The sequence below is a fragment of the Lathyrus oleraceus genome, chromosome 5, assembly GCF_024323335.1.
Source record: "Lathyrus oleraceus cultivar Zhongwan6 chromosome 5, CAAS_Psat_ZW6_1.0, whole genome shotgun sequence".
Lineage (NCBI taxonomy): Eukaryota > Viridiplantae > Streptophyta > Magnoliopsida > Fabales > Fabaceae > Lathyrus > Lathyrus oleraceus.
In genome coordinates this window covers 325,211,568-325,227,194 of record NC_066583.1, presented here as the reverse complement: position 1 = coordinate 325,227,194, position 15,627 = coordinate 325,211,568, and the positions used below count along the sequence as shown (strand labels likewise).

The following is a 15,627-nucleotide window of genomic DNA, read 5'->3' as shown; positions in this document are numbered from 1 at the left end:
TTTTCAACTCTTAACTTTTAATTTTGTGCATAGGATTAGTCTCTTCATTTTCTCCCTGTTTCTTTAATTTCAATATCTTTCCCTCCGTTTTCAAAATCTTCTTTGATTGAACTTATTTTGTCCTAAACTTTGACCACTTTATAAAAAGATAGAAACCTTGGCCTTATGCCATTGCATTTTCAAACTTCTTTTCTTAAATCAAATTTGTAAATAAACTTAACTATACTTGACTTAAACTTTCAGAAAAAGCCAACAAGAACTAACTCATTCAAACCATTTTCAGGCATTTGTGCCTTTCAAACTTAACTTTGAAAATCAGTATAATAAAATACTTGTATTTTGATTATATACATTTATTTTGATTAGATACATTTCACAGAGATGAAAATAACAATAACATGGTGCTAATGAGAGGGTAAGAGAACCCTCATCATTCTGCTGCCTAAAACCACCATATAATAAGGAATATCCCCTTTACGTTATTGATTGAGCTTAAAAATCGTTGCCTCATGATTGCTCCCAAAATGGTCTCTTCAGACTCAGATTTGTCGTTTAGTGATATGCCTCAAACCTTAATTTTGACGTAACTCTCACACTCTTACTTGCGATATATATTATGTTTAATCAAATGTTAAGATTAATTTTCAAATATTTAATCCCAAACGAAATATTTATTTAATTGATAAATAAAATAAAATAAATCTTAAATAAAATAATGATTCAATTAAACGTCACACCTTTAAAATATAAATAAAATATTTATTTAATTTTAAAAGAAAAATATATTTTTAATACAAGATGTCACCCAATATTTAAATAATTAAATAATTATTACTATAAACCTCAAATACTTATTATCTTTATTTTGAATAATTAAATAAAATATACCGCTCTTAACCAAATATTTTAATAATTATTAAATTATTAAAATACCCTTTAATACTCTAAAACATCATAAAATACTTAAAAACACACCAACATCACATAAGTAAATTATCAAATAATTCATAAAATACTATAATTAAATAAAAATAGTTAAATAAATTAAAGGTGTCACACACATAACTATGAAATCATGGTTTGCAGGTAATGTGCTTTTGATGATGACAACTAAAATGAGTAAACCTTTTTAAAGATGTAAGTAGACAAGTTAGGGTTTGATGATCACTAAAATATTTTTTTGTCTTTCATTCAAAAATCCTTTTTATTTAATAATTAAATTGATATAAATAAATACTTTATTAATATTAATGAAAGACAAGAAAAAAATATTTTACAAAATAAAAAAAGTTTAAAAAATAATTAATTTAATATCATATTATTAATTATTTATTTATTAATTTTAATATTAAAAAATTAATTAAAATAATTTCAAAAAATAAAAACAAAAAAAGGGTGCTTCATCCAAGATGGCAGACCCCTTCATCGGCTTTGGCGCGTTCGTCATATAGGATGGAGGAGGTTAGAAATTATAATAAAAAATTCTAAAAAGAGGTGTAAAGGTGTCATTTTGGGTATTTATTTTAAAGGGTGGCATTGTGGGAAATAAATTTTAGTTTTGTGGAACTAGGGTCAAAAACTCATAAACAATACTTAATTTGGTAATTCATCTAAATGTCATTAAATTATGATAAAAATACAAATAATACTAATGCATCTTCATTTAATTATACATATATCGCACTAGAACCAACCATCTGGTCGCTTGCTCTTTCTACCATTTCTAATTAACAAAATTTATATATATATATATATATATATATATATATATATATATATATATATATATATATATATATATATATATATATATATATATATATATTATATATATATATATATATATATAACTCATAACAATTCATTATTTTAACAAACTTTATGTGAAACCCATCAATAAATATTCATAGGAAAAATATATCAATGAGAGAGTTCTTAAAATATGGCATTAATAAAACATTTCTCCCAAACATAACACAATTATAGATTCCGACCACTAATAAAAAAAACTAACATAAACAATAATCTAATAATCTATCACCATTTAAGTAATGCACGGTTCGATAAACAAAATTTAGTTGCATACAAGTAACAAAGAAAATATGTACCCATACTTTACGCGAAGACACAAAGCAGATGTCTCAAAAACCTGGAACAAAAGTTAACATTAAAGCACCACCATAAGACCATAAAAACACACTAATATTCAAAATAATTGACAATGACAACATAAAGATAGTAACTAAAAAAGAAATTAATCAGTCACCTGTTCCTTTAGCACAAAAATACCTCTTAACATCATATTTTGTAGAAATCTTTTAGGGTTGTAAGAAAAATTCCTCCCTCCTTTTAGATTTTGTTACTACATAAACAATAAAAAAAAATCAGATATGGTTATCTAAAACCCTAGTAATCATCCGATAGAAATATGAACAACAAAAAAGAAGATCGCGGAAGATGGAATGAAGAGATCAAAATTGAAGCATAAAAATAATGAAGAGAATCACCGTAACCGGAATCGAGAAAGTAAAATATTAACCGTAGAAGTTTTCCTATTGATTCGAAGTCCATACCTTTGGACGATGCTTTAAAATAGAATGTTATGGACTAGAACGATGTAATGAAGGATAAGAATGGTAAGAAGAAGAAGGAAAGAGACGAGGGGAGGAGTGATGACGAGAGAAAGGAAAAAAACAAAAAACTGGGGAAATGGAAGAAAAATGTGAGTTTAAGTGAGATTTTTTTTTATCTTCCACGTGTCAGATTAAGATAGGATTTGATTGAAATTAATTGGGACATTTGTTAAATGTCGAATTGTCCTTCTTGGAGTATAAATAAATGGAACAATATATATATATATATATATATATATATATATATATATATATATATATATATATATATATATATATATATATATATATATATATATATATATATATATATATATATATATATATATATATATATATATATATATATATATATATATATATATATATATATATATATATATATATATATATATATATATATATATATATATATATATATATATATATATAATGGTGTGGTGTGGTTTATGTGTTTGTGTGGTGTAAATAGAGGTTTTGTTAATTATGCAAGGAAATAATTAGTTTAGTGGGGTTATTGAAAACTTTAACCATATTTTGAATTAACAAAAAATTAAATAAGAAAATCACGGTAAAACATGAGAGATGGGAAGTTAAAAGTGGAGAAATAAGTCTAAGTTATTTAACTTTTTAATTTTAATTAATTAATTAAATTGATTTATTTTATTTTAATTAATTAATTAAATTAGTTTATAATTACATAGAAATAAATAGGAGTGAGAAGTTAAAGAGAAAAAGTAGTTAATGAGTGAATCTTTTTTTATTGATTTATTAGTTATTTAATTAACTTATTATTATTTATTAATTATCAATAATTATTTATTTATTTACTTAATTAATTAATTTATTATTTATTATAAGTTTTGGCGGAAAATATTGGTTGAAGGAACTTGTAGAATTATAATTATACCCTTTACAAAAATAAAATAAAACATGTTTTGGACTTTTTAAATTTTGGTGTCTCAAAGTATTAGGTTATTTCTCGTTTAGTTTTATAATCTTATGAGATCAAAAAGAATTTTAAATTATCTATCAAACATCGACAAATATATGTGACACTCATCCATCATATATTTTGAGTGGTTGACTAAGGGATAAATATAATGTTTGATCATTTTGTTATTTTTTTAAGAGAAAACATATATACTATATTAATTAAACAAGAAAGTTAAGAAAGATAAAAAAGAGTCGAAATTACCATCAGTGCACTAAAACAACAAAATCAGTCAAAGGCAAAACGCCTAGGAAAATAAATAAAAAATCACACAAATAGGGTCACCCCTAAACACAAACCAAGAAGGAAAAGAAACAAACCAACAACCAACCACCTAGACACCAAAACCAATAAGAAACCACCAATCGTCCATCGATCTGATCCATTCACTAGCCACAAGCACAACAAACCTTCAGAGAGAGCAAGATGAGGGAAGAAGAACCCAAACACTTAACAGATGCAAAAGGAACACATTAACCCCTAAACCTCCAGTCACTTGAGCAGGTCCTTCTCCCGATCAAGTAGAGAAACAACAAAACATGGTTCCAATCCCAAACATCCTCCTTATCAAATCTCAAATTCCCAGTAAGGAGACCAAATAAATATTCTAGAAGCTCCTCCTCATAGACCCTAAGAGAACACCTTCATACCCAAAATTTCTCCTCCCAAATTCCAAAAGAACTCATTGTCTAATTTTTTATAAAACACACTTAGATTAAAGTTTAGAAGGATTTTTTGAATAACAAAAAAAAGTATGTATAATTTTAATTGTTAACTGTGTGTAGTTTTCAAAATAAATTATTATGTATATTTTTTTATATTTAAAGAAAATTTATTGTCAATTTTTAATCCCTAACTAGATGAGAATAAGTTGGTCCATTCAGTTGTTGGTGTTTTCTTCTGTTGGAGTGCCTCTTAAATATATGTGATAGTGTAAGACAGAAGATACAAGTAAGAAGTATTTATAACTTTGTATCTTCTATCTTAGACTATCATATATATTTAGATAATTTAAAGTACATTAGAGTTGGTGTTTTTTTACAAGTTAATCTTTTATTAATGAGAGTACAATATATACTATAACCCATCAAGATAGATAGTATAATATTATATGGATCGTTTAAGGAAAATATTTTTTTAGATTTAAAATTTAGACATCCTTGATATCTTTTATCTTATTGAACAATGTAGATTCTTTTATTATATGATTGCAACCTTGACGACTATATAATTAGAACATGTATACATGTGCACACCGGAGAACACAAATGAACTTTATCTAAAATTGAAATACTTCAATGATGTACATGTCGCTAATGACCAATAAACACTTTACTACTTTTTTTATAAGGGTTAAATCCTATGAATAGTTAACTTCTCAATCAACACAAAAAGTGTTGAAACATCATAGTCGTAAAATTTGCTTCTCATAATTGATGTCGTCAATTTGGTGAGGGTCTGAAACAAATGATACACAACAAAATTTAGAAAAGACGTTAGTATTTCTTAAATGATACATAATAACATTTAGAAAATTTAACATTCATATGTCTATTAAAATGTATAACAAAACAATACGCATGACTAAACTCTCTGAAGTTAATTTAGTGGTAAAGGCTTAGATGCTTCGATCGTAAAACTAGATATAAAATTTCAACAAAAAAATAATATAAATAATTCATAATTTTACCTAAAAGAAAACATCTTGATATCGCATTCAGGCTTTCTTCCGTAATCCACATCTATTTTTTTTATTTGTGCACAAGTTGATAAAAAGGGTACATTGATCATATGCAAACCACCAATTTGCACACCAATGTTTCCAGTAATATATACATCAAACACCGTCTCATATGCACTAATGTCCGATTTTAAATCATTTGCAGCAGCATTATTAACAACTCCGTGATTCGTCGTCATTGTCATATCCAAATCCGTCTCATTTCGAGGCATTTGAGAAAAGCCTTTAAGTTTTGTGTTACCTAATTGAACATCATCACTAATGACATCCACAAAAAGAGGACCATACAAAAGTTTGAACTCTTCATTCTTATTTGAGAATCTTAAACCTAAATTTATGATTGCATCCATTTTTTGTGAGTTATAATTAACTTGAAACTTGTTGATGCTGAATGTTCTAACATTGACTTTTGGCATTCCTGACTTGAGGAAAGCCAAGTATGATATCCCGAAAAAGAGAAAAATTACAACGAAGATGAACACGGCGAGACATGACCAAGCACAACATGCTAAACAACATGGATGACAATGTGTCGTATCAAAATCATCGACGGAGGTTTCAATATTATGGTTGTGGTCGGGAGAATGACTTTGATAATTCTTGTTGGAAGAGATTTCAAAGGCAACACGGCGGCCTGATTTTTCACAATTGTTGGTGGATGGATTTTTCACCAAGGCCGACTTAATCTCCATTTCTCCCGACCTTTCACCACCGTCAAGAGTAGAGTATGCACATATGTTCAATGTTATTTTTGCATAATAATTTTTTCAAAAATTGGTTATTTGTGTGATTAATGCTTTTTTTTTTGGGTAAATGATTTTCCACCACAAGTGCATAATTTATCTGTATACAGTAAATAAAAGCTGGCATATAAATTCAACGAAAGGTTTATACATGCGTGTGCAAGTTTTCTTAAATAGTTTATCGGTTTACAATTTAAACAAATCTCCTCTATAATTTTTTTTATGAGATGCCACTGTAATAGAGACATTTTTTTTCGTATTTAATTTATTGATCACAAATTTTAATGACAGACATTTTTATATTTTTTAAAGTTGTCTTGTAAAAATCCAATTTATTTTCATATTCTAAAAAATATTTTGTCATTCGTTTAAATTTTATTCTTCTTAACTCTTCATCTAAAGTCAGGGACGGAGGCAAGTACAAGGAAATGGGGGTTAATGTTCCCACTGTCTTTTAATATTTGTTTATGATTATTATTATTTTTTATATTAATACATACATTTTAATTAAAACATGTACATGTTATTTTATATTAAATATGAGTTTAATTAATCTAAAATAAAGACTATTATAGGATCCATTTAGTAAAAATGACACAAATTTTAACATCTCTTTAATATTGTTTTTGTAGTTCTCTTTAATTATATAATAATAATAATAGTAATAATAATTATATTATATTATATTAAAAATTTAAAATTTTAAAAATTAAAAGTTATTTTTATATAAGGTTTAAAATTTGCATATTGTCATGAGAGTTATATTTAAAATTACTAAAATTTTAATTGTTGATAATTTTTACGAATATAAATATTTTTAAAATTTAATGTAGAATTTTGTCCTAAAATTTTATATTTTCACTTTTTTTAATCTCAAAATAATTATAACTTTTGAGTATTAATATAATATATATTTATTATTATATTTTTATTTATTAAATCTTAATTACATATGTTAATTATAATTAAAAATTATATTTTGATCAATAATATTAATTTTATCATTAAATATAACTATTTTATAAAAAATTACACAAAACTTAAATATAATATTTAAAGTTAAATAGAAAAAATATTTATATAAATTATCCCCTTTATTAAAAAGTTCTGACTCTGTCCGTGTCTAAAGTGTTATAATTTTTTAAACTATTCATTTTATTTATTTTGATTCTTAATGCTCTAATACCATAATGTTGATACCTATTATTTATTGAAACAATTTTCTATAATATATTTTTATTATTTTAGTCATCATCTAAGTAGTCTTAAATTTCATTATTTTTTATTAAATCTAAATCTATTCTAAATCCATCGTAATATATTCTTTCAACTAATAAAATATTATCCATGTTATTTTCTATTGTATTTCATTTTCAAAAAGTATAATTTATCCACATAATTACCTATTTTTATTTTTAGGTCATTTGGTAAGTTAATTTTTCAAAGAGAAAAAAGACTATGCATTGACAGTGTAAAAATATTTTACACTGTCAACCAATTAGAGACGTGCATCCCGCCAAATCACATATTTAATTTTAAAATACTGGTATGACATGACAGAACATTATAATTCTATTGGATGATGGTGTAAAAAAAGTTTATACTTACGGTGCACTACCTTTAATCTCTTTTTCAAATACATCTTAATTTTTGGTAAAAAAAAAATCTTTATTTTAATTTTTTTAATTTATATTATATGTTAAATTCAACATGCTGGTTCTGTTCTTCCTTTAAACTATATTAATAGTCTACAAATTTTAACTGTATTCATATTCTATTTTTTTTAGATATGTTATTAAGTCCTTTACTTGGCTTGATGATTTGTTAATATCACTTTCTTCAAAAAAAATTGGTTCATAGAATCTAAGTGATCTTGGTATTTGATTTCTTGTTAATTTTAAAAATTTTAATTTACATATAAAAGTCCCAAGCTCATTTAGTTCATTTTATTTGGATATTAAAATTTTCTTATATCTTCAAAAATACTTTGAACATCATTTCTTTTGTTATTTCTAGAGGTTAGAATTAGTTAATACATAATTAATACAATAAGTGATTAAAAATATTTTATCTCCTAATCTTATCAAGTTGAATATATTAAAATATTTCCGTCGTATTTCCCATCTTTTTTTAGTAATATGTAAATTAGAGGGGTCAAAAAAACCTAAATGATAAAGCCCTAACAATTAGGCCCCTATTCGGTCCTATTTTTTTAAGCCCCCTACTAAATCAATAACTCTTTGACCCCTTATTTTTAAGCCCCTCATATTTTTGTTTTTTAAAGGGCTTAAATGAGGGGCTCAAAATATAATTTATTTGAAACAACATATTTTATTTTTTTAAATAATAAATATTTTTTAAAAATATTTTTTTTCAAAAAAAACCTTATTTTTTTAAATAAAAAAAACAATTTTTTTAAATAAAAAAAAAACAATTTTTTTAAAGTATTAAAATTTTTAGTTTTTTTACAAAAATTTGATATTTTTGAAAAAAAATATTTTTTTCAAAAAAAATAAATAGAATTTTTCGTAAAAAAAACTGATTAATTTTTTAAAATATGAAAGGCGGTTTTTCTTTAAAAATAAAAAATCAATTTTTTTCGAAAAAAAAGTTATTTCTTTTTTAAAAGAAAAAATTATTTTTTCGAAAAAGAATATCAATTTTATTTTAAAAATAAACAATCGAATTTTTTCGAGAAAAAAATCGATTTTTCCTGAATGTAAAAAATTTGATTTTTTTTAAAAAAAAAATTCAATTTTTTTTATATATAAGAAAAGTCGATTTTTTTTTTGAAAAAAAATCCGAATTTTTTCGAAAATAAAAAAAACTGACTTTTTTTGGAAATAGAAAAAAAAAGTCAAAGTTTTTCTAAAATAAAAAAAAATCGATTTTTTCCAAAAAATTAAATCGATTTTTTTAAATAAAAAAGTTTAATTTTATTTGAAACAAAATCGAATTTTTCCTAAAATTAAAAAGTTGATATTTTTTGAAAATAATGATTTTTATGAAAATAAAATAATAAAATAATTTTTTCTTTAAAAAAAAACCAATTTTTTTCTTTAAAAAGTCAACTTTAAAAAATGATGGGGCCTTAAGGCTTTACTTGAATTTTATGGGCCTTTAGTTTAGAGAGCCTATATATTTTGGGGCTAATTTATTTTTAGAATTTTGGACCCCTATATTTTGAGGGCCTTAAAAATTAAACCCCGGCCCCCTAAATTGACGGCTCTAATGTAAATGTTCTATATCGTCTATTATTTCTTTGTTTCATTTTTATTATGCTAAAGATAATTTAGAAATCAATTGTGTGTAAACATAATAACTATAACACTTAATAAAAGGCAATTGAACAAAGTAATTATACATGATCGTGATTTCTGTTAAGTTTGAATTTTGGTCCACCGCCTCTTCCGTAGTTTAAAGTGAGATAATTGACTAATATGGATATATGCAAGTAATTGAACAATTTTTTAAGAAGTGGACATGTGATTTTATTTGTAGTAGAATAGCATATGTTTCTTGAAAGAAACTTAGATAAAATGGTTTTCTTACATATTGCTTCATACTTCCATAGAAGCACTTATTGATGGGTCTAACGACTCTTATACTATTCTACAATACTATTTTCTTATAATACTATTAATTCATAGTATTGATTTCTTATAATAGTATTCATTCATAGTATTATTTTCTTATAATATTATTCATTCTTATATATTTTATGACATGTAAGTAAAATCACATGACACTTATGTTAAATGGTAATTTTTTATGTCGAAACAGGTTATTTGACAGAGGTAAGGAAAGATCGAAGGGTTTAGATCGAAATGTCGAAGTATGTTGTTCGACAGAGATTTTGACATAGGCTTATTTTATAATTTCAATTGAATTAGGTTAGTTGGCGTGTTGCTTTGGGAGCAAGCAAACTCAACCTATAAATAGGGAGTAACCCATATTATTGATTGTAACACATAATAGAGAAGTGTAGTTGCACAGTTGAATAGAAAAATCTCAGTTTGAGAGCATAGAGTAACTCTGCAGAAACAATTTCTTCATCTTTTTCTTTCTCTCGTCAAACCCTAATTTCTTTCTTCCCAATTTTCATCTTTTATATTCTTCTTTCAATTATCAATTGTGCAGTGAAGTTTTTCATAGGTTTTGGTGAATTTCCAACATCTGGTATCTAGAGCACTGTCTGGGTGATTTATGGGAAGCAAAACACAATGACGTTAAAACATCTGAATTGACATTTTCCGATGAGTCTCCCAATTCTAAAGGGTCAAAATTATGAGAATTAATGTAAACAGATGAAGGTTATTTTCTGTTGTCAAGATCTTTGGGATCTTGTGAAGCGGGGAGTGACGCCGCTCGAAGAAAATGCAACAGATGAAGAAAGGGTTGCACACAAAAAATTGAAGAATAAAAATTATAAAGCCCTTTTCATAATTCATCAATGTGTTGATTCTGATAATTTTGAAAAGTTGGATGATGTTGATTCAATGAAAGAAGTACAGGAAATTCTTGAAAAATTGTTTGGAGGAACTGAGAAGGTAAAAGAGGTGAGTTTACAAACTCACAAAAGAACGCATGAATTGCTTTAGATGGAAGAAAGTGAAAGCATAACTGATTTTTTCATCAGAGTTACGAAACTGGTGAATCAAATCAAGGTATGTGGAGGAACATTAACATCAAGATCAATTGTCACAAAGATCTTGAGGTCACTGGCTCCAAAGCTTGATCACGTGGTAGTAGCCATATAATAGTCGAAAGATTTGTCAACATTGACAAAATAAGAGCTTCAAGGGACGCTTGAATATCTGAACAAAGAATGGTTGAAATAGCTCAAAGCAAACCGAAGAGTGACGTGGCTTTGCATGCGCAATTAACAAGAGAAAGGAAAGACAAAGGGAATTGGTTTGACAATAAAGGTAGAGGAGGCCACAACAATTCGACTGGTCGAAATCAACAAGAATGAGGCTGGTTGAATCAGAGAAAGTCCTCATACCAAAGAAACCAAAGAGGCAATTTTGCAGGTAGAGGAAGAGGTGGTGGTCGAAAACCTGACAAAAGTCACATTCAGTGTTTCAATTGTCAGAAGTATGGTCATTACTCAAATGATTATCCTGAAAAACAAAAAAAAACCAGGAAATTGATGCAAAGTTTACAAAGCATGAAAAAGAAGAGATGTTATTGGTGGTCACAACAAGAGATGAAAAAAGATTCCATAACCAATGGTACTTGGACTCATGATGCTCATCACACATGACTGGTAGGAAATATTGGGTTGTCAACATAAAACCCTCAATGAAGAACATGGTAAAATTTGCAAATGAAAATACTCTAGCAGCTGAAGGTATTGTCGATGTTTTGATTATGAGGAAAGACGTCAAAAGGTCAGTAATTTCCAATGTACTGTACATACCAAGCATGAAAATAATTTTTCTCAACATAAGATCGTTGGTAGAAAAGAACTATAAAGTGTCAATTGAAGATAATTCTTGACTTATGTGGAAGATTAATCTTGAAGGCTCAAATGTCTCAAAATATAACCTTAAAGCTTGAACTAAATGTGACAGAGTACACATGCCTTGCAACTACAGCTAGTAGGGATGAATGAATATGGCACTATAGACTTGCCCATATCAATTTCAAGGACATCAGAGATCTAAAGAGAATAAATATGGTTTCAGGGTTACCAGAAATCGACATTCCAAATGAAATGTGTGAGGAATGTGTGAAGGCGAAGCAGCACAAGAACAACTTCATCAAGGATGCATGAAGCAAGTCCAAGACAATTCTTGAAATCATATACTCTGATGTATTTGGGCATATCCATGTTGATTTGATTAGAGGTAAAAGATATTTTGTCACATTCATAGATGATTTAAGTAGAAAATCATGGACTTACCTAATCAAGAAGAAAAGTGAAGTGATAGAGGTATTTGCCAAGTTTAAATCTATGGTCGAAAAACAAAGTGGTCGAAAGCTTAAGATTTTGAGGACTAATCATGGTGGAGAATATGTGTAGAAAGACTTCCACGTGTTATATGAGAAAGAAGAGATTGTGCATGAGGTGGTTCCACCATACACTCACAACAAAATGAAACTGCATAAAGGAAGAATAAAATCATCATGAATATGATGATAAGTATGTTAAAAGGCAAATATCTATCCAAAGAATTATAGGGAGAAGTTGTGTCAACTGCAACATATATTTTGTACAGGTGTCCAATGAAAAGGATATAAGGAATTATGCCAGAAGAATGTTGGTCTATTGCCAAACCTAGCTTGAGTCATCTGAAAATATTTGGATATGTAACACATAGACATGTGTCTGATCAGTTGAGAAGAAAACTTGATAACAATTTGTTCGACCTAGTGAACAAGCAAGTAGTGATCAACATGGATGTGATCATATATGAGCTTAAGGAATGAGATTGAACTGAAAATATCAAGAAAGATTAAGTGAGAATCTTATGTGAAAAACCAACAGGTGAAGCCGAAAGAGAAGTTCGACAAGAAGAAGTCAGAAGTTAAGAAATCACAACCAAACCTCAAAGGACTAGACGCGTGCCTACAAGGCTGCGAGAATGTATGATTACATTAGATGATGTGGTTGATGATGAAGGTGAGATGATATATTATACTTTCTATGCAGATGTTGAACCAGTCAATGCAACTGAGACATTGAAGGATTCAAAGTGGATGAAAGTAATGAATGAGGAACTGGAGTCCATCGAAGTTAACAACACTTGGTCACTTGTCGAATTTCCTCAAGACAAGAAGGAAATCGATGTGAAGTGGATGTACAAGGTGAATTTGAATCCCAAAGGAGAAGTAACTCGACACAAGGCAAGACTTGTGGCAAAAGGATTTTTTCAAAAAGAAGGAATCGACTTCGACGAAGTTTTTGCACCTGTTGCTACGATCGAAACAATCAGGTTGGTTCTTGGCCAGGAAAACATGAACAATTGGAACATATGTCAAATGGATATGAAATGTGCATTCCTGAATGAACGCTTAGATGAAGAAGTTTATGTTGCACAACTAGATGGTTTGTGAAACATGGCGAAGAACGCAAGATATACAGGTTGCATAAAGCCCTGTATGGACATAAATAAGCTCCAAGAGCTTGGAATAATAAGATAGGTTATTTCCTAAGGGATAAGGAATTCGTGAAGCACAAAACTGAATATGGAGTATATGTGAGAAGAAGCAATAGTGAGTTTCTTGTACTGTGTATCTACGTCGATGATATGATAACATGAAGTTGTAAAAAGGAGATTGAAGACTTCAAACATGACTTAAGTAAGGAGTTTGAAATGTCAGACTTGAGAAATCTCTCATACTTCCGTTTCACTTTTTAGATATCAATTAGTTTTACAATCCAACCATGCAATGTGTTAAGTCTTGCTACCGTTGATTGCATCATAAATATAAATTTTAGAAAGACTTTGAATGCAATTAGTATACATCTGTTTGTTTAGAATTGTTTTGGATAAAAAAACAAAGAAAAAAAAATGTAAGGAACTCTTATTTTGTGTTTGTGTTTGTCAAGTTAATCGATTAAGATACATTCATTAAGCATTTTTCTTTACTAAAAAGGCAACTTGTATTAATATGAGTAAAAATTTGATATATGTAGTGCATAGACCTTTTTAATTTTAAAAAATAAATTTTGATTAATATATAAATTATATTTAATTTATATTTAAAAATATCTATTATATGACAAATTCATTTATTATTAAATTTATATCGTATATTCTTATTTGAATAATTTGATTAGAATTAATCTAATTTGATGTAGTATTTATAAGGAGGCTCTTAATTACTATCATGTCTTAAAGTTCGTCTATAGAAATATTTGAAATTATTTTTTAATTTTTAATGTTGTTTATAACTTAAATATAAACAATATTTTTAAATTTGTTTCTTTTATATTAGAAGCTAATTTTTTAAAATTTGAACAGAGTCTCCGATTTGTTTGAGACGGTCCAAGAAAAGAATAAAAGATTGTATCATCTTAGTCACATATGCTTCATATATTTAATGTTTGGATAAATTAGTAGAGAGACAAAGACTTAGAGAATTTTATTAAAATAATAAAATTCAAAATTCAAAATTAATTACTTAATTTTATTAACACTATATTAGATTTACATTTTTTTTTTGGAGCAAAACAATGGAAGTTTGGAAGAAGAAGACAAGTATGGAAGTGATGAAGAAATATTGTTTTGCTGCATTTTTTCTTCTTTCTCTTGTCATTTTTGGTTTTGGCCTTATGCCATTAAGCCCGTGTTTTGCCACGCCCCCTCTGATCCACTGCACCCCTGCCTCTGTTTTTTTAATCATTTATTTTTTGTTATTTTTTAATATATTTGAGTTTAATCCATTTTAATCTATTTTAGTTTTTTTTTTTTGATATTTTAATAACTTTTTTTAACACATTGTATTTTGATATGAAAAATACTTTAAAAAAAAATGTTAGTGCTTATAATTTAATTAGGCTTTAATTGTTTAGTCACGTCAATCCACTTCTTGGAAAAATAAATAATCACTAGCTTTAGTTAAGTTTAGATTAGATTCTTTAGGAATTAATGTGCATGTTAACACTTCAATTCCTTTATGATTATAGGCTTAATAAATTCATGTGTTTGTAATTCATATCTTAATCAAATCCTTGATTAATGAGTTGCTCAAAGTCTTTTTGATTATTTAATCACTCTACACCTGTCTACTTCCCATATTCAATCAAATGATCATAAGCCTCTTAACCACTTGATAGTATTAGTCCTCTACATTAGCATTGCAATGGATCTCAAGTCAAGTTAAGCTTCATACTCAAGGCTGAAGACTCTGGACATCAATCACAACAAAAAGATTCATCTTCAACACTTGTCAACTATGATGCGAATTGTGTGTCGCGAGCCTTAAGCAGCAAAGAAGAATGAGAGAGATTATTCATATCCTTGTTCTGAGTATTTTTGGGTACAGGGCGTAGGCCCCGATTATTCAAAGTATTCACCTCTGTTCATATACTTTAGTGCAATTCAAATCAAATGACTTTCAAGTCCTCTTTCCCACACTTCAACAATCAACATCCATTACACTCATCAGCAATACACTTATCTTTAGACCAAACACACATTCTTTTTGACATCCATACATTCTTTGGGTTAATCACCTAATGGTTAAACACCTATCTCTGAATCAAAACCTTCATGCATTGCTCTGTGGATCCTCATGCTCTGTCAAACCTCATGCACTGTCCTATGGAGCCTCATGCCATGGAAAACCTCACGCATTACTCTATGGAGCTTCACACTTTGGCAACTATCATGTATTGCCTTGTGGAGCTTCATGTCCTGGAAACTCTCATGCATTGCCCTGCAAAGCTTCATGTTTTGGCAACTCTTATGCATTATCTTGTGGAGCTTCATGCTCTGGTAACTCTCATGCATTTCCCTGTAAAGCTTCATGCTATGGCAACCCTCATGCATTGTCCTATTGAGC

General features: G+C 27.6%; 1 protein-coding gene across 1 annotated transcript; it reads right to left on the bottom strand.

Annotated features, from left to right (window-relative positions):
* Positions 1-5,313: 5,313 nt before the first annotated feature.
* Positions 5,314-6,060, bottom strand: LOC127080441 (uncharacterized). The gene has a single exon (XM_051020761.1). It carries the CDS (start codon positions 6,058-6,060, stop codon positions 5,314-5,316), a length of 747 nt encoding a protein of 248 aa, XP_050876718.1.
* Positions 6,061-15,627: the final 9,567 nt, after the last annotated feature.